This window comes from Apis cerana, linkage group LG14, assembly GCF_029169275.1.
Source record: "Apis cerana isolate GH-2021 linkage group LG14, AcerK_1.0, whole genome shotgun sequence".
Lineage (NCBI taxonomy): Eukaryota > Metazoa > Arthropoda > Insecta > Hymenoptera > Apidae > Apis > Apis cerana.
Genome location: NC_083865.1, coordinates 6,078,140 through 6,096,486, shown reverse-complemented (window position 1 = coordinate 6,096,486; position 18,347 = coordinate 6,078,140). Strand labels below are relative to the sequence as shown.

Sequence of the window (18,347 nt, the reverse complement as noted above, 5' to 3'; positions counted from 1 at the left end):
CAATATAAATATAACTATCACATATTAATTATTTAAAATTTTGTTATTATTTTATTAATTTGGAAAATTAATAAATTTTCAATATTAAAATTTATATAATAAATTATAAAACTGTAATTTTCTTCTTTTAATTATAATTTTTAATATTTAATTTTAAATTTCTAATAAATTTAATTTTTAATTTTTAATATTAAATTTGTTTTTTAAAATAAAAAAAACATATTATTTATTAATACCTCTTTATTTATTAATATTTAAATGTTTCTTAAAAATATTTAAATTCATTTCATTTCTGTTCGTCTCTACCGATGGCGTAGTTTCCACAGCAGAGCAGAACATTTATTACTATTAGTTGCTCTTGAACCACTGAAGTGATAGGGGAGGTTAAGTTATCGTGTATTATTGTAGTGTATTAATATTTAAAGTGCAAGCAAAATATATTTTAATTATAATCTTCACAATAATAAAATTCTTTTACTTTTTTAAAATGTTAAAAAGTTTTCGCTTTAAAATGATATATAATGATTATGATATATTATATATATCTATATATGCTTATTCTATATAAAAATCTTTAAAATCGTTATACTTAATATTTAATAAAATAATATGATATTTATAACAATATTACAAAATTAATATAAAATATGAAAGATTAATCGAAGTGAAAAGATTTTTAAAAATGACATGATAATTAAAAATCGTAAAATAAAAAACTAATAAGAATTGCATGCGTAAAACCTTGAACATCGACATATAGCGCGAAACAATATGCATGATCTAAGACAAAGTAAGAAGATGACTTCACGCGAAATGTGATCAGAAATAATCGAAGAATCAACGACAACTAAATTTCAGGATCAACACCGCTTCCTTTTTTGTTATGTGACAACCACGGTACGATGAGAAACGGAACGATAACCACACGTGCTGATGTTTATGCGGAAGAAATTCCTTGTACATCTGAAAGGTAAATCTACATGTTTTAAAAATTGTATTAAAAATTATATTTAAAAAAATAATATGAACCTTTTATTTGTCTTCTATATTATTTGCTTTTATATATTTTAGCACACTATTAAGAATCAAAAAATATGGAAAAATTAAGATTGTTTTTCATCATTTATCATTTACCATAAAATATTTATCTTTTTATTGATATATATCGTAATATTGATAATGAGTATGCAAATATTTATATGAATTAGTGTTTGATATTCTGTTCTTATTTATTCTTATTTCTTAATGTCATGACTGATGCTTTGTGGTATCAAGTGACTTCTATGAAGGTGAAGAAGTAATTTAATCTATCATCTTTGAAAGTAAACGAAATGTCCTAAGCAATATCCAAGTGCATTTTTGAAAATGGTATTTTAAATACAAGCATTTATAATCTATTTTTAATGAAAATAAAAAATTAAATTATATATTCGGTTTTGAAAGTTTTTAAATGAATTATATTATTTATTTACATATATGTTGTAAAAATAAAAAAAGAAGATATTATAATTCAATTTATTTATGATTTTTTTAAAAGCTATTGATTTGAAAAGTTTTATTCTTCTGTATCTTCTGTATTATTCTGTATCCATCTCGCTTTAAAACTGGTTTTATATGGTTCGCTTATATATATATTAAAAGAATAAGTCAAAAATAAACCGCATTTCAATAAAATCTAGATTAAAAAAATTAATGATATTATATGCTGAATTAAATTTGAATTAAAGAAATGTTCAAATTTATATAATACATATTATTTTTTAAAATAAATTTATTTTTAAAATTAGTTTTATTTTAAACATTATGTTTATTAAATTAAATTGTTCTAATTTATTATATTTTTATATTAAATAATTATTTTTAAATTTACTTTTAAATTTTTAAATAATTTAAAAAATTTTTTTTAATAAGTTTATCCAATGTTAATAAGGAACTTCATAATCGTTGAGAAAGGTTTGCCAGTAAAAATACATCCGGTTCTTAATATATTGAATAATAGGAATATCGTAACAAAAAAAGAAGGGTGCATTAGTCTGGATCAATTTATATCCCTTATATTTTAAGTAGTACTAATAAATAAATCAAAATAAATTAAATTTTCAATCATTAAATTATATTAGTATATATTTTTAAAAAGATTATATATATATATATATATATTTATTATATATTTATTATATATTATGTTATATTATATAATAATATTACATAATAATATAATATATAATATAGAAAATAATACAGATTTGATAAAAATAAAAAAAAATTCTTAAAATATAACAAAATATATTTACGAAAGATTAAAATCTGTTTTGTGACGCATGCGCGTCTTGTTATGTGTATATTGTATGCATTCAAAATAATTTAATAATACTATTATATTTCCGTTATATAATAATTAGATAAATCATATATGTTTTATGATTGATTTAGTAATACCAATAATTGTTACTTAATAATATTAATAAAATAATTAAGTAAAATTAACACACATTTTTCATAATTGTCGATAGTCAAATATTATAAAACCATTATATTTACAAAAATTTTGCATGTAAAGATATTTATTAATAATAATTTTAGATATTTATTAATGATAATATTAAATTTTCGTATAATTTAAATTTAATTTCGAATTGAGGAATTATGTAAATTGTTAATATTTAATTTATTAAGTGATTGTCGTTTACCGGCAAGTTTTGTCTCTACCTCACCTGCTCCCCGCTTGCTGTGTATGTATGCTTTGCTTGTCTCTTGCCAGTCTTTCGTGTATCTGCATGCTCGTCGCTCGTTGAAATTGAGATACTATATAATTTCGATCCTTCGTACGGTTATTTGTGAACATAAACAAGCGCAATCGAAATAATTTGTTTCAATAATTATCTTACTAATCACGAAGTTATGCGTTTTAAAAATCTATTGCTACAGCGTGGATCCTACGAGTAAGTTCAACAAGCCGATTTGGCAGATTTCGAGGTTAAGCATTCTTTTCTCACCCTTCTCCTCTCTCGATTAATTTTGATTTTTTAATTCTCATTCGATTGAATTTGATTAAAATATTAAAAATTTTTTCACTTTTTATTATAAAAACTTATACGAAATATTCATATATAATGTTTAATTTTATTTTTTATGTAGTTTTCTTTTTTTTCTTTTTATTTTAAAAATAAAAATATCTATTCAATTTCTTAAATTTTGTTTTTATAAAGATAATAATTTTTATTACATTTGTGATAATTTTAATTTTAATTGAAAATCGAAGTTTTAAATATGTGATTATAAATTAACGAGAAATTTTAATTTAATAAGTCGTCTTTCGTAATAGCAATTAATAGATAAGTATTAATATATAATTATGAAAATGTGAGAGAATGAAACGAATATTTAATTATATATTTTCTGTGAGATATATATAATGATACTAAATAAAATGTAATGTGTTTTAATTTGTGAAAGTAATTTTTCTTCAAAAAAGTATAACATGGTTTTTATGTAAACATATTACTAAAAAAACTAATTTCAATATAATTATCATAGATCTATCAAAGATATTAGAGATCTGAACATAAATAATTTCATAAAATTATAATTTATTTTTCATATTCATAATTTATATTTCTAATAATAATAAATTTTTTGCTTATGTAATTTTCTGAAAAGTGATACTAATCCCGCTTGTGGTTTTATGAAACTTTCATTCGTCGAACATTCTTTTTAAGTTGTCTCCAATAAGATCCTTTTACCTTATAGATTTTATTGTATAAGAGCGTATAGACACACTATTTTAAAACTATCTTAAAATCATTAAGTAAATATGTATATATAATATTTGTTTCTTTTATTGTATTAAAAAAATTAATTTAAAAAAAAATAATATAAATATATATTTAAATATTTTTATATAAGTTTATGTAAGTTTAATTCGTTTCCAATAATTTATATATTTTATAAATTATTATTAAATACTAATTATACATTTTTTTAATGTTTAGTTTTTAATATTTAATCATTTATATAATCATAATTTTTTTTGAATTTCTAAAAATAAATTATTTTTATCTTTTTTTTTTAAAAGGAGGGTGATTTTCGTAGGAAGATACGCTCCTGTATCCACGTGAAAAGTATACACGCGGGATGGGAACATATATTAAGAGTTAGATCGAGCAGTTCAACGTAGATCGAGGCACGAACTGCTCATGTTTCGCGGTATACCAAGTATTTTAATATAAAAAATTAATATTTAAAAAAATATTATTTATAGTGTAATTTATTTATAAAAATATTTATAATATAAACTGTAGCAATAGTACATGCAATTGTTAATTATTCCATTCTTTCGTGATTGTGAATAAATGAATTTTAAAATGTGAAGTGATATACTTGCTAAATTTTTTGTAACGATAAAACGAACAATTTGTTTATACTAGAATTTTTTAATAATAAATAATCTAGTTTTGATAATTGGTTTTAATGAAATTGTTTTTTTATTTATTTTTTAATTTTTACTTTTGATTTATTGTATGAATATTATATTATATATTAATTAATTATTAATTAATATTTAATATTAATTAATTATTAATTAATTATTAATTACTATATTAATTAACTATAATTAAAATCATTGAATTGATATGTTTATATAATAACAAAGAAATTATATTTATAAAGAATTCTTGTTCTAGTAACTGAACAATGGTGATTCGAATATCGAAATAACTATCGATATTATCGAACTATCATAAGTAGAACTAAAATTTGATACGATGATTTTGATTTTTATTGATTAATTTTTTATATAATATATATATAATATACAATACATTTATATATACATATATAATATATAATATAAATATATCATAATTGTAATTTATATAATAACAAAATGTTCGTTTCGAATGTAAATTATTTCTAGTATTTCTAGTGTGAATTCATTATGACGAGTTTTTATTTCATGACGTGTAGAATATTTCTTTTTTCATGTAAATCTTCAAGTGCGAATATATATTCTATTGAGCATAAAATAAACCAGTTATTTTATTTTATTGGTGAATATAATTCTTTTCTTTATTGAAATTTTAATTGATAAACGAAAATTTATTATTATATCAATTATCAAATAATTTAACAATTTTGATTATAAAATCGTTGAATTTAAACTTTATATTTAATTAAATAATACTTCGCATAATGTTATATATAAACACATAAACTGAAGCTGACCGTTTTATTATGAGCAAATATATTTCAATGGACAATGCATGTATTTAATCAATAGAAACTGTTGTCATATTAGTAGTCTTGATTAACTGCAAGAATTTATTTAATAGAAATTGCTCGTTTTTTCTCAAAATAATAATTATGTAATTCATGTAACCTATGAAAATGATTTTTGTTTTTTATTTTTTAATTGGAGATAAAAAAATTAAAAATATTCGATTATAAACTAATTTTTCAATACTTACAAAATCAATGGCTGATTTAAATTTTTAATATATTGTAAAATATTTTTAATCTTTATTTTTATCAATACTTTTTGATATCGTGTTATTAAAATATTGCATGTTTAATTATCAAAAAAACAAAACTTAAATTTTTTTATTTTACTTAATCGAAAAATTATACAAAATTGGATAATGTAATGTGTGATCAGTGATGTGTGAACTTGGAATAAAACAGGAGGGGAGATGTGGCGCTCTATTCGCAGTATTGATGGAGAAGGATAAACAATTCGAAACACGAATCTTGAGGCATATTTTCACATGAGATGGCATGATTCTAATCACTTGAAATCTGCGATATTTACAAAATGGCCAAGCAGATATCCTTTTATTCTACTTTGACGTCAGAAGAAAAGAGTAGAATGCAACCATGTATGAAAGCTAGGTGGTATGTCTTCTTCTTTACACTTTCTACCAAAATACTTAAGAGGAAGAGGAAGAGAAAAAGACAGAAACCCTTTATAATGTTTAATGAAAAAATGTCTTAGGTGTAATCTATATTTTTCTTATATCAAACACTAAATCTTTATATAAGTATTTGAATAATACTATAAAATTACGATTTTGATTACTATTTCTTTTATAAATAATTATATTACGACAAATCAAAAGATATAAAATAATTAGAGCAACTTAGTCAAGAAAATATAAGCATTCAATATACTTTGAATTGAAAATGATGAATTTTTTAAAGATGCATTGTGATAAGCACGAATAAGAGTAATTTGAGTTGAATAGTAAAGAAACTAAGGTCAACTATGTGACAAGCCTGAATAACAAAGTACCCGTTGACCAGATTAACAGAGGAATAATAATTCTGAATTTAATTTACAGAAAAATTTAATATGTTTTTTAAATTTTCTCGTAGAATTTTTCATGAAAAATTATTTTATGAAAAAAGTTCTGCGTATATCTAAAGAATATATGATTATAACTAGTGGAATAAATAAATATAAATCTTATATTTCATGCCACTCTCATTTTTACTAATCATGTTTTTACTATGAAAAATAAATACAAATATACTTGATTGAAATAAAAATATGCAAATCAATTTTAATTTTATTTAAAAAAAATTATATTGAATATTTTTTTATTATAAATGAAAAATAAAATATTTGTTAAAAAAAAACAAAAAAAAAAGATTTAAAAGAAATTTTGTTTTAGTGTCATCATGTCCAGTGATTCACCTCCACCGCTCCAGACTTCTGTACCTTTGGTAGACTACGATATACCAGATGAAGCCTGTTCTGGTAAAATCACGCCAACCACACCTACTATTCCGGTGACGAATAAATTATTGAATACTGATGCCGAGACGATTGAGAATGCAGTGCCAATCACGCAGGCAGTGCTGCCGGTTCCCGAACCACAACCGAAAATTGAAAGGAATGGATTCGACTCGGAGGCAACCAAGCCAATCGCCCAATCTGAAAATGATTCTTGCGTTGTAGATTGTATATATTTTACGCAGCAGTGCTGCGAGTGTGTAATACTTTAACAGCCAGAATTCTTCGCGTATCGAATAATCATTTATATTCGTTGCATGCGATTTAGTATATATGCGTGTGAAGAGAATTTGAATGATATATATTTCCATTGAATTATATGGGATACAAATTCAAATGGAATTTTAATAATCGAGTTTTGCTCGATCAATTTTTTAAACAAATATTAAATCTTCGTATTTAAAAAAAAATCTTATTCTTATCTTCGATTTTTATTTATTAAATGAAAATGGATGAAATATGTTAAAAACATATTTGAAAAATGATCAAATTTCAATGAGATAATTGAAAAATTTAATATTTTTATAAAATAATTATTTTTGTATTGTGCGATATTTATGAAGTATATGAAAATGAAATTGAAATTTTTTAGTTAAGATATATATATATATATATATAATATTTTTAAATCTTTTATAAACTTTTACATCATTTTTGACATAAAAAAATCAATCTTAATATTGCTTATTTAAACTGTATATAACAAATTAATTGATTATATTATATAATATAATTATAACAATAGTAATTATTATCATTTCATAGACTGTTAAATTTCATTCCAATTTATAAAAATTATTTTTTTACATGTTATTCTTATAAGTTTTTAACAAAAATTATCTGGTTATAATTTATTATTAACAATGAATTTAACTTTATAAAAAAATTCCGCATGATAATCTTATTCGTGCATTCCTATTTTTACATAATGATAGAGTAGTTTCTAAATATTTATATATTATTTAAATAAGGCATTAAAAATAGCTTAATATTAAATAAATTTTTAATTTATAGCAATTTTTTCCTTTTAAAAATCATGTAATATTACTACATATATATATACATATACATATGTTTTATTCCATCATAAAATTAAGAATGAAAAGTCATAATGTTAATTATTCTTAAAGACTGCTTAAGTGCCGTAAATTTATTTACATATTAAAATTATAAAATATATTCATTATAAAACAAAATACTTGAATAGATTAAATATTTTTGAAAATAACATTTTACATTTATAAATGGCATAAAATCTTAAAATATTACACATAAGATGTACAAAAATTACAATTTACACAATATATAAATTTGATATGTGCAGTTGTTACATTTTGAACATTTAAAATTGAGAATAAATATAATAAAATTATTAAATTCTTTAGTAAAAAAAAAAAAAAGATATATTTTGTAAATATATTTCAAAATTCGTACAAATTAAAGACACTGTCATGATTTTAAAATCCATATTAATTAATTTACGAAATTCATTTATATAAATTTGTTATTTTTATAAACAATTAACAAAAATAAAATAATATAAGAAATTCAATAATTAAAAATTTTCAAATTCTGCATTTCATAATATCAAATTATATCTCATTTTATTGATACATAATATAAATTAAATAAATTATTTTGATTTTTAAAGATCATAATATATAATGAAATTGAATTCAATAAATAGAATATATTTATTTTTAAATGAATGTTTTATATATTCATATGGTTTATTTTTCGACTTTCGTATTAAAGTATTTTAAAAATCAAAAATACGAATATCGTATCGATATTATCGATTGTTTTGCAAATATAATAAAATATTTAAATAATGAAATTAATAACACAAAGTGCAATTTAATAATCTATATAATAATGTAACATATTTATCTAATTTAATTATTCATTACTTCTAATATTATTTATATTTTCTTTTATGAATTACACTTGTTGGAAAGTAGAATAAATATTAAGTTATATGATATAATTGATAGTACAAAATATAAAATTCCACAATACATTTAAAGAATGAAGTTGCCAAACAAATATTTTTATATTACAAGAATGCAATTTATGTTTATTATTATTTTTTAATAATTTTATCTAATGTTTAATTTTTTTAAAATAATAATAATATTGAAAATTTATTTGCTATAGTAGATGAACAAATGCATATAAAAATAATTTATTTCTTCTTAAGATAAATTATATTTTTAGATGTTAAAATTAAAAATTTTATGTTTCTTAAAAAAATTTTTTCTTTAGAATATCTTATATAATTATTCTATATATATATAAATTAATCACCAACAAAATCAATTTAATTTACATATTATATTTCAAAAACTATAAAAACTAAAATGTATGCATGTTGTGTATGAATAATTTAAACTTCTGTCATATAATTGATGTTTTGAAGTAAAATTTAAATTTTACTATTTTTATAGATTAATTATTTTAATAATAATTCAGAATTAATAATAATTCTGAATTAGATCTACAATATTTTGATTAAATGATGATAATTTATTACTATCTCATTAACTGTTTATAAATAAAATACCTACATGTTCTTGTGATATTTCTACGATATATTTTTTCGTATTTTAATTTATTGATTGCTCTTTTTTTTTTAATATTACCTATAAAAGTTTTGTAAACATTTAATATTTGTTAATATTTTATACAAAAAGTGTGCAATAAATAATATTTAAATTATTATAAGAGGAATAATAAATTAAAATTTTGAATAATTCAAAGTACTCAGTATATCATTATATATACATATATTTATATTATATATATGTAATATATAAGATGTTTTATATTACAGAAATATTTCTATAATAAATTTTAAAAGATAAGAAAATATTCTTAATATTTTAAAAAATTGATATATGTTATTTGGAAATAATTAATCTTCACTTTTTAATGTCATGTTCATTTACTTGAGTCATTTATTTGAACTAAAATAATTAAATATAAAAATATGTAAGAAATAAAATATTATACATTTGTTAACAAAAAAGAAAATTTGATTTGACTAGGATCTTTGAAGATAATTTAAGATATCTTAAATTAATATTATTTTTAAAATTCTTGTTTAATCAAAATTTTGTAATAATTTTTTTTATAAGTAAATAATATAGATGATTTGTAATTAAGTGATTTTGTAAGAGTTCCTACTTGAATTAAAAAGAAGAGGATTTAATATCAGACTATAAGAGAATAATTTTTTTAAATTTCTTTTTTAAACATTGTAATCAACAATTTTTATACACTGTTTAAAAATATGATCTCTTAAATATGTTTTGTATTTTTAAATTATTTATCATGAAATAGATTATAATGATGAATTTAAAAATACACACTTTTGAATTAGAAAATTAGTAAAAAAATTGAGCATAAATAATTACCAATAAATGCTTTTTTTTTTTTATAGAATAATGAATGAAAAATATTTTTATGAAAATGTAGTTTGAGAATTATTTGTTAGAATATCATTAATCTAAAAATCTATTTTAAAGTACATTAATTCGATTAATTTCTTATTTGCATATGATATCTATTCACTGGCCTCGAAAGATATTTAAGACTCTCTAAAGGTGCAAATTTATACAAATTATGCAATATATGAAATTTTGTGATCGGATTTAATTACGATTCGTATATAGGTAGCGGATGTCCTTCAGAATTAAATACCCATCTATCTAAATCTATTAATTGTCTTGTATCATCAAACAACAAGTACAAATACTTTAAAGTTTCAGCAAACCAAAAACTTTCTGTCATATCCTTTTGTGGTGTATTATAAACAATTCTCACGTTTCCAATGCTGGTGTATCCTTTTTCTACTTTCGTATAATTTTCAAAAGCCTATAAATTATATATATATATATATGTATGTGTGTGTGTGTGTGATTAAAAATATATATAAATAATAAAAAAAATATATATGTTTTATAGGAAAGTATAATTGCTTACTTGAAATATTTGCCATCCCCAATCTTGGTAAGTTTTATTCCCAGTAAAATACCACATATAAAAAATACTTTCAATGAACTCTGGTCTGAGTAAATTATGTGCATCATTCATCTTTACATACATATCCATTGATTTTTCTCCATCTGTATTCTAAATATATGATATATCTATATAATATACTTTAATCTTTATTAATTATTATTACTATTATTATTATTATTATTATTATTATTATTATTATTTATTATTATAATTACCTGAATATTAAAATAAGTAATTTCTGGAGCAAGGAACGTGGGTTGAATTGCATATGTTTGATAACAAGTCTTAACAATTTCATTAGCAAGATCCATATGATTAGATGGTAAACCATGATGTACTCCTAAAGCTAAAGTACCTCCCAAGTAACATGTAAGATGATCCTATGAAGTATATGTAATATACTATATGTAATAATTATCAATAATATATAATATTAAATTACGATAAATATTTTTATTTTAAAATTTACCATTTTTGGTGTTATTTCTTTGTTTACTCCAACTAGTTCTGCTATGAAAAGATATTTATTAATTGCTGTACGTTTTACCAAATGCTTTTGAGTTCCAGCAATACCTAATAGATAATCATCTCGTAAGCTAAAAACAATTGCAAATTTAAATGATTATCATAAATTTATAAAAAATATCAAATAAGAAAAAAAAATTTAAATAAATCATAATAATAATAATAATCATGGTAAAAATACTAACTAATTAATAGTCTTTCCTGTTTGAAGCCATTGTTTCAATAAATATTCATAATAACTATCACCGCGTGCACCGAGTGTAATTGTTGAATGATCTCTAAATTGTCCAGTATTAGCATTAATGAAAATTGGTACTAAACCATCATATTTTTCTAATTGATGTACATGTTCCGATACTTTCGCTACTGCTTCCTGAAGAATAATAATTTGTATATTTTTTTTTTTATGAAATACAAATAAAATAATTACGATTGAAATGTTCATATATACTTCGAATTTAGGATCTCCTGTACTACGACTTAAATCACGAAATTCTAATTGAATTGAAGTAACTTCACTTGTACTGCTATCAGGACCCCATTTAGGACCATGTGCAGTTTTAGTTCCAAGATTTACGTCGGAATAAGGAACGCCAGATGAAGTAGAAAACGCTGGCATCAAACGATCTCCTAATTCTGTCTATTTATAAATATTTAAAAATTAAATTTCTTTAAATAATTTAATTATAATTTTGAAATAATAAAACAAATGAATAAGAGAAACTTACAGCTTTATTTAAGAAAATCTTATCACCTGAAAGATGATATGCTGATAATAGACCTCCTAATACTCTAATTGTAACTTCAAATAAATTAACATCTCTATTTGAAGAGAATACTAAATTTTTTTCAACCCACATTTTAGCTTCTAAAAATTCTAAAAATAATAGAAAATATTATTAATTTTGTAAAAAAATTTTTATAATTATATATAAATAATATGTTAAATATATGTTAAATATAAATTAATACCATTATTTAAACCCATTATATACATAGTACCAAGAGAATCAACTATAGTGAGACCTAAGCCAAACCATTCATAATACTTTCTTGATATTGGTTTTATATTATCATAACCCCAAGCATATTCTTTATATCCATTCCATGAATGTTTGAATGCTGCAACTATAGCTTTTTGTCTATTATTCTGTGGTCCTAAAATAAATAAATATAACATTATTAATAAATAAAAAAGTTTAATAATTAAATTACAAAAATATAATATTTAATACAAGTTACCATTAAATTTAAGTGTATTTGGTTTAGGTTGAGGTGGTTCTCCAATTTGATCATCGTCCACCTGGTTTATTTCTGGTTGGAATTCAGGTTCCTCAATGACCTCCCCACCTCCTTTATGTTCTTGATTTATACTATCTACTACAATATCTTCTGCTGCCTAAAAAATTACTTTTTAGAGAAACTATATAATGTAAAAAGATGTTTCTTCTTTGATATAAATTTCTTCTTATTTATATTAAATTAATTGTACCTTTTCATATTTAAGAGTATCTTGCACTACTTCTATGTTATTATAATCACTTTCATCTAAAACTCCATTTTTATTATCACCAGGTAAAAGATAAAATATAACTAATATGATTGTAATAACTAAGAAATAAAGAATATTTCTTTGAAACCTTGACAATTGATTCCATTGCTGAAAAAAAAGATTTTTAATTAGAAATAATTTTTTAAAAAAGATTACATTGCTAGGAAAAATATTTTACAGACTTACCCTCCAAAGACTACGTGATGATCCTCGCGTAAATGTTGCACTTTCTTGGATATTTAAACTAATATAATCTGATTTCTCCAAGTCTTTCGGTGGAAACATATTTCATCAAAGGTTAAGTTGTTCTGGCGAACGTAATGATAATAAGAGCCAGAACACTTTAAAAAATAATAATATGATGATTGCTTATCAATTATGAAAGTCTTCATTTATAAAATTCGTATTGAACATGCTGCTACTTAGTTTCCTACTAATAAAATTTAGAAAAATAAACTCACACCGCATGAATGTCACGAACCATCAATGCCGTGATGTTAAACTCTGATACTACGAAAGTTAATAATTTGAGTTTATAATTTTAGCATTACCAATTTTATTAATTTTATTATAATTTTATTAAATTTTATTAAATTATAATGTAATGTTATCAATTGAATAAATTTGTTTCATGAATTAATACTATAATTATATGTGAGAGTGACGATCAAACGATTAATATTAAAGTATTATAAATACTATATATACTATTTGTAACTATTATTTAATTGTTAAAAATAAAGATATTGTTACAAATAAAAAAAAATTTTAAATAATATAATAAATATTCAATGAAATCTTATTATTCGATTAATCTTATGAGATTTATATTAAAGATTTTTATTTACATGCTTATTCTTATTTCAATTAAATATATCTGTACGCATATAATAAATAAAAAAGAATTTTAATTACCGTAATTTTTAACATATGGATTTTATCTAAGTATATATATATATGTATATTACACATACATATATTATAATTATAAACATTTATAATATATTTTATGTGTATATTTTAATATTTTTCTTTTTATTGCATATATATATTATTTTTTTACATTTTTATATATTATGTACATATAACATATTTTTTATATTTTTTTGTTATTTTCTTTTCTTTCATCTAAAGAATTCCTTTTTTTAAATTTTTTTTTACTTTTATAAATTTCTCATTTTAGAAAATTTAAATATAAAATTATTTACGATATTTACTTTTCAATTAAATATTTTTAAACATACTAAAGATATAATATAAAATTGAAAATGTAATATTTTAACATTAAATTAAATTAAAATTAAATAATCGTAATTAAAATATCGTAATTTTGAAAAAGAAATGATAAAAGTATATTCAATTAATCTCTCGCATCGTGATCACGAAATATAAACGAATATAGAAAAGAAATAACGCGATAGAGATAAATAAATTAGAATAAATAAATTAAAGAATCAGTATCATCTTCAAAGTATCACAGATGAAACAAATATAAAAAAGGAGAACAAATAAGAAAAAAAAACAAAAATAGAAAAAATCATATAATCATTGCCATCTTTAGAGTATCACAAATGAAACTAAATAAGCAAGGATAAACTAAATAATAAGAAAAGGATATAGATAGAATAAAAATTTACTATTATCAACGCCATCTTTTGAGCATTTTTAGAAAAATGTCTTTGGTACTCAAAAGATGGTGCTGTTTCTTAATTCTTAATTAATCTACTTTATCCTACTTTCTAAGAAATGTTTCATTCAAGAGATAGCACTAATGATCAATTCTTATATTATTTCTATCTTTTTTTTATCCTGATTATTTATTCTTCTTATTTATGTTTTATGTAAATTTTAAATTAAAGTTTCGAATTAATAAAGATTCGTTGAGAGAGATATCAAATTTATTTATTAATTTAAATGATGTAGATTTTTTTAATGGGATAGAATGAAATATTGAAAAATTTAACTAATATATTATAATTCAAGATTTAATTTGAAGAAACTTTATTGTACAAATTGTAAAGTTTAGATAAGCTTATCACCATCGAATACATAAATGATGAACCTTTAATACATATTAATAAACATGGATTATTTTATAAACAATGATAATATTTGAAGAATTTCCTTTTTTTTCTTTATTAAGGATAAATGTTATATTTAATAAGTTAATCAATTTTTTTTTATTTTATCAAATATTATTTGCTCAGTTTGATTTTACTTAAAAACTATTAAGAAATCTTTGAGTCTCACATTTAATGATTTGACTCTGAGCGTTACAAATGTACAATATAAAATGAATTTTCTTTATAAACGCATTTTACAATATATATTGTATTGCAAATATTAAATTTATTTACAAGTAGTTTTTGTAAAATTAGGAAAAAAACATTAAAGCCATTATATTGCAATAATATCGTTTATTATACGTTCCAGTTACGTAAAAATTTATTCATGCTGTAAATCAAAGTTATTTATTTTTTTATTAAATGATTTAATTTTGGAAATATATAAAATTTTCATACTTTTAATTAATTAAATTTGCTAAGAATTCAATTTTGTAAATTTGAATTGGATATGTTACATTACAATATCTCATTTTTTTTCATAACAACATATATGTATGTATATATATAAGATATGAATTTTAATTTTAATTTTTATGTGACTGGAATGTTGTATATAAAAAGTTATTTAAAAATATAGAGTCAGGAAAAAATTAATAAATTGTAAAAGATGATTATTTTTAAGAAAATTATTTATCAAAATTTATATATTTAATACGATTAAAGAAAAGAAAATTAATATTTTTTTTTAAACGAGAAAAAAAGTTTATACAATTTAAAATGATTTATATATATATATATTTCTCATCAGACTTTTAATCAAATTTTCTTTATTTTTGATTAACTATTTGATTAATAGACAATCTTAATAATAATAATAATAATAATTTTCTTCTTTATTTAATCTCAATAAGTTAGTATATAAATTCTGGTGAAAAATTGACTACTGTATAAAAAACTTATTATCTATTTAATCGTGTTAAAAATTCTTAGACATAATAATAATGTAACAATATCATATGTTCTGTACAGTATAACTCTCTTAATCACTTTAGTTTATGAGATAAAGTTTGTGATATAATTAACGAATCACTATTCCATTTTTAAAATTTTTCCAATTCCTTGTTCTTCGTTTGAAGAAATTCCTTTCATGATATCCTTTCAGTATAGTTTATTTCATCTCCAATAATCCCTTTTTCGATTCGATTTAATCAATATTTTCGGTCAATATTTTTAATTATATTGATATCAAATCATTGGTAGAAATTTATGTTCATTTTAACACCACGAAGACCTTATATTGTAATATATATAAAAAAATATATATATATATAGAAATAAAAAAAAATATAAACAGAATATAAATTATTCTAAAGATATCAAAAAAAGAAGTAAAATTAAAATACAATAATAACTGTAAGTAAGCAAAAATTCTTACAACGATATTTCTTCAATATTTCTTCATTCTTTAAAGCAATATCGATATCAGATAACAAATATCAAACAGATGATTAGAAAAAAATAATTCGAAAAAATTTCAAAATAATTTAAATAAAAAAAAAAAAGAAAAGAAAAAAAGGAAATTTTGATTCCTCTTGGTCCCCATAGTATTAAAGATAAAATCTTTGGATACGTTCGATCACTACAAATATATTAATGTTTATGAATTTATAAATTAATCGATTCGCAGTCTCGATTGCTTTCAATTAATGGCAGATGTGTGTTACAGTCTTTTTAAAAAACTTTTTAAAAAATTTCCTCTTCCTCGGATATATTTCTCACACCACGGATAAATAAGAAACAAACGATAAATAATCCTATAAAACTAGAAAGTTACCGTCGCGTTAACAATCGATGAATTTAAAAACGACGAAAATTTATTCGAAGAATTTTTCACCATTTATTCTATACATAAGATATACGCTACATTTCTAAATTTCTAAACACACCGCATAAACGATATCATCATCAACGATTTTTCATACAAATACAAAAATTCAACGATACTTAAATCAATTTCTCTCTCTAAGCTCTTTTCCTATAATTCCTTATCGTTTCTCATCGCCTTTCTCTCATTGGGACGGTTCGTTTTAAAAAAGAAAATCACCATATTTGTCTCGCATTAGATTCGAGATCGAAACTGGCAGTCAATTAGCTGATCAATCTTAATCGATCTTAATCGAAGATTAATCGAGATTAATTCAAGTTTGTTCGATTTTTGTTCGTTTCTTCTCTCACCTTTGATTCATTTTCAATTTCATTTCGAATTTTCGTCGTATCCTCGACGAAAATAATGGGAAGAAAAATTGGATAAAAAAAGACATATATATATATATGTGTATGCGCGATGAAACGAATTACGAAACGGAAACGATGTCACTCAGTCGTTATTTCATTGGAACATCATTCACTTTTTCTCCTTTACACGGATCGGGGCGGAATTACATCCGTGAAAGTTTGACGAGTTATTAAAAAAAACCGAAATTCGATAAACTTGTCGATCGAGCTCCCTCGAGTTCCCTTCGAGACTGGTCGTTTTTTCCTTTTTCCTTTTTTCTCTCCTCCTTTTTCCCCTGATGAAGTTTGAACGATGAAAGCATCTCTCGGTTGCCGAGGTATCTCATTAAAAAGCGAGTCGATTTGTTTAATCACCGGCTATGTCGTGGTCCTCCTCGGTTTCCGCTTCCTCCTCCTCTTCCTCCTCCTCCTCCTCGCTTTCTACGCTTTGCACCAGCCTCGCGTATCTGCGCATGAAATAACATATATATCGCACGTTTTCATACACTTGATCTTCTTTTTTTTGCTCGATTTCGTTTGTCGAACTGAATCACTTTTTAACTTTTTGTTTTCGTGAAACTTTCGGTAAAATATTAATTCTCGCTTGGGATTATTTTCCGGCTCGTTTCGTGCCAGGCAATTTTAAAAGCGCGATCGATAAAAAAGAATCATTTACCATAGGCAATTTAAATAGATTAAATCATCAAGTTAATCGCGTTAAAATGGATTAACACGCGGCATGATGAAAGCAACGATTAATCGATTAAAAAAAGTACTTCATAATATTCGTATCACATCTCGTAACGAAATCCAATCAATTTTCGCCTGAATCGATTTCGAATACTTTATCGTCTTTTTTTAAACGGATTTTCTTTCTAAACCAAACAGTTAAAATTACGTCAAGTGTCCAAGTGTCCACAATCTAAGATCATTCAATTGGTAATTTTGATCGAACATGATCACATGATTTTTTTCATACATTTTTATGGAATCGTGGAAAATTTATTACCTCGATCTAACGATGTATGAAAGAACGTGTAGAGGAAACGATTGATATGCGACGGTGTAGTTAAATTCTCGATAAGAAAAAAAAAAGTAAAAAGTGAGGACA

At 21.7% G+C, this 18,347-nt stretch overlaps 3 protein-coding genes across 9 annotated transcripts in view; 1 reads left to right on the top strand and 2 right to left on the bottom strand.

Moving 5' to 3' along the window:
- Nucleotides 1-337: 337 nt before the first annotated feature.
- On the top strand, nt 338-7,550 carry LOC108003137 (uncharacterized). Of its 3 annotated transcripts, XM_017065251.3 has the most exons (3): nt 338-790; nt 859-970; nt 6,672-7,550. In XM_017065251.3, the coding sequence occupies exons 1-3, from the start codon at nt 772-774 to the stop codon at nt 7,003-7,005; spliced, it is 465 nt and encodes a 154-aa protein (XP_016920740.1). In that variant the 5' UTR covers nt 338-771; the 3' UTR covers nt 7,006-7,550. The 3 variants fall into 3 exon arrangements, with proteins under 3 accessions (XP_016920740.1, XP_016920744.1, XP_016920742.1); XM_017065255.3 differs by lacking the exons at nt 338-790; nt 859-970 and adding an exon at nt 2,706-2,942; XM_017065253.3 differs by lacking the exons at nt 338-790; nt 859-970 and adding an exon at nt 5,750-5,892.
- LOC108003139 (endoplasmic reticulum mannosyl-oligosaccharide 1,2-alpha-mannosidase) lies at nt 5,682-14,469 on the bottom strand. Of its 3 annotated transcripts, XM_062084236.1 has the most exons (13): nt 13,812-14,469; nt 13,360-13,406; nt 13,083-13,237; nt 12,837-13,004; nt 12,587-12,743; nt 12,317-12,502; nt 12,073-12,221; nt 11,796-11,984; nt 11,530-11,717; nt 11,289-11,415; nt 11,035-11,199; nt 10,778-10,927; nt 9,719-10,669 (listed from the first exon to the last, which is right to left on the bottom strand). In XM_062084236.1, exons 3-13 carry the CDS (start codon nt 13,179-13,181, stop codon nt 10,451-10,453), a joined length of 1,797 nt encoding a protein of 598 aa, XP_061940220.1. In that variant the 5' UTR covers nt 13,182-13,237; nt 13,360-13,406; nt 13,812-14,469; the 3' UTR covers nt 9,719-10,450. The 3 variants fall into 3 exon arrangements, with proteins under 3 accessions (XP_061940219.1, XP_061940220.1, XP_028525154.1); XM_062084235.1 differs by having other exon boundaries at nt 5,682-10,669; nt 13,083-13,406; XM_028669353.2 differs by lacking the exon at nt 13,812-14,469 and having other exon boundaries at nt 13,360-13,573.
- A 401-nt stretch (nt 14,470-14,870) lies between these two features.
- LOC108003152 (voltage-dependent calcium channel gamma-5 subunit) overlaps nt 14,871-18,347 on the bottom strand; it is a 60,384-nt gene continuing 56,907 nt past the window's right edge. For all 3 annotated transcript variants that reach the window (XM_062084227.1, XM_017065278.3, XM_062084228.1), the window contains one exon: nt 14,871-17,703. The gene's annotated coding sequence lies outside the window, so the exon portion shown is untranslated. The remainder of the gene's footprint in view (nt 17,704-18,347) is intronic.

Coding starts and splice junctions, on each gene's coding strand:
- LOC108003139 (XM_062084235.1), bottom strand. CDS start 13,181: ATGTTTCCACCGAAAGACTTGGAGAAATCAGATTATATTAGTTTAAAT. Junction 13,005..13,082: donor CATCACGTAGTCTTTGGAGG/GTAAGTCTGTAA, acceptor CTTTTTTTTCAG/CAATGGAATCAATTGTCAAG. Junction 11,416..11,529: donor ACAGGAAAGACTATTAATTA/GTTAGTATTTTT, acceptor AATTGTTTTTAG/CTTACGAGATGATTATCTAT.
- LOC108003137 (XM_017065251.3), top strand. Junction 971..6,671: donor ATTCCTTGTACATCTGAAAG/GTAAATCTACAT, acceptor ATTTTGTTTTAG/TGTCATCATGTCCAGTGATT.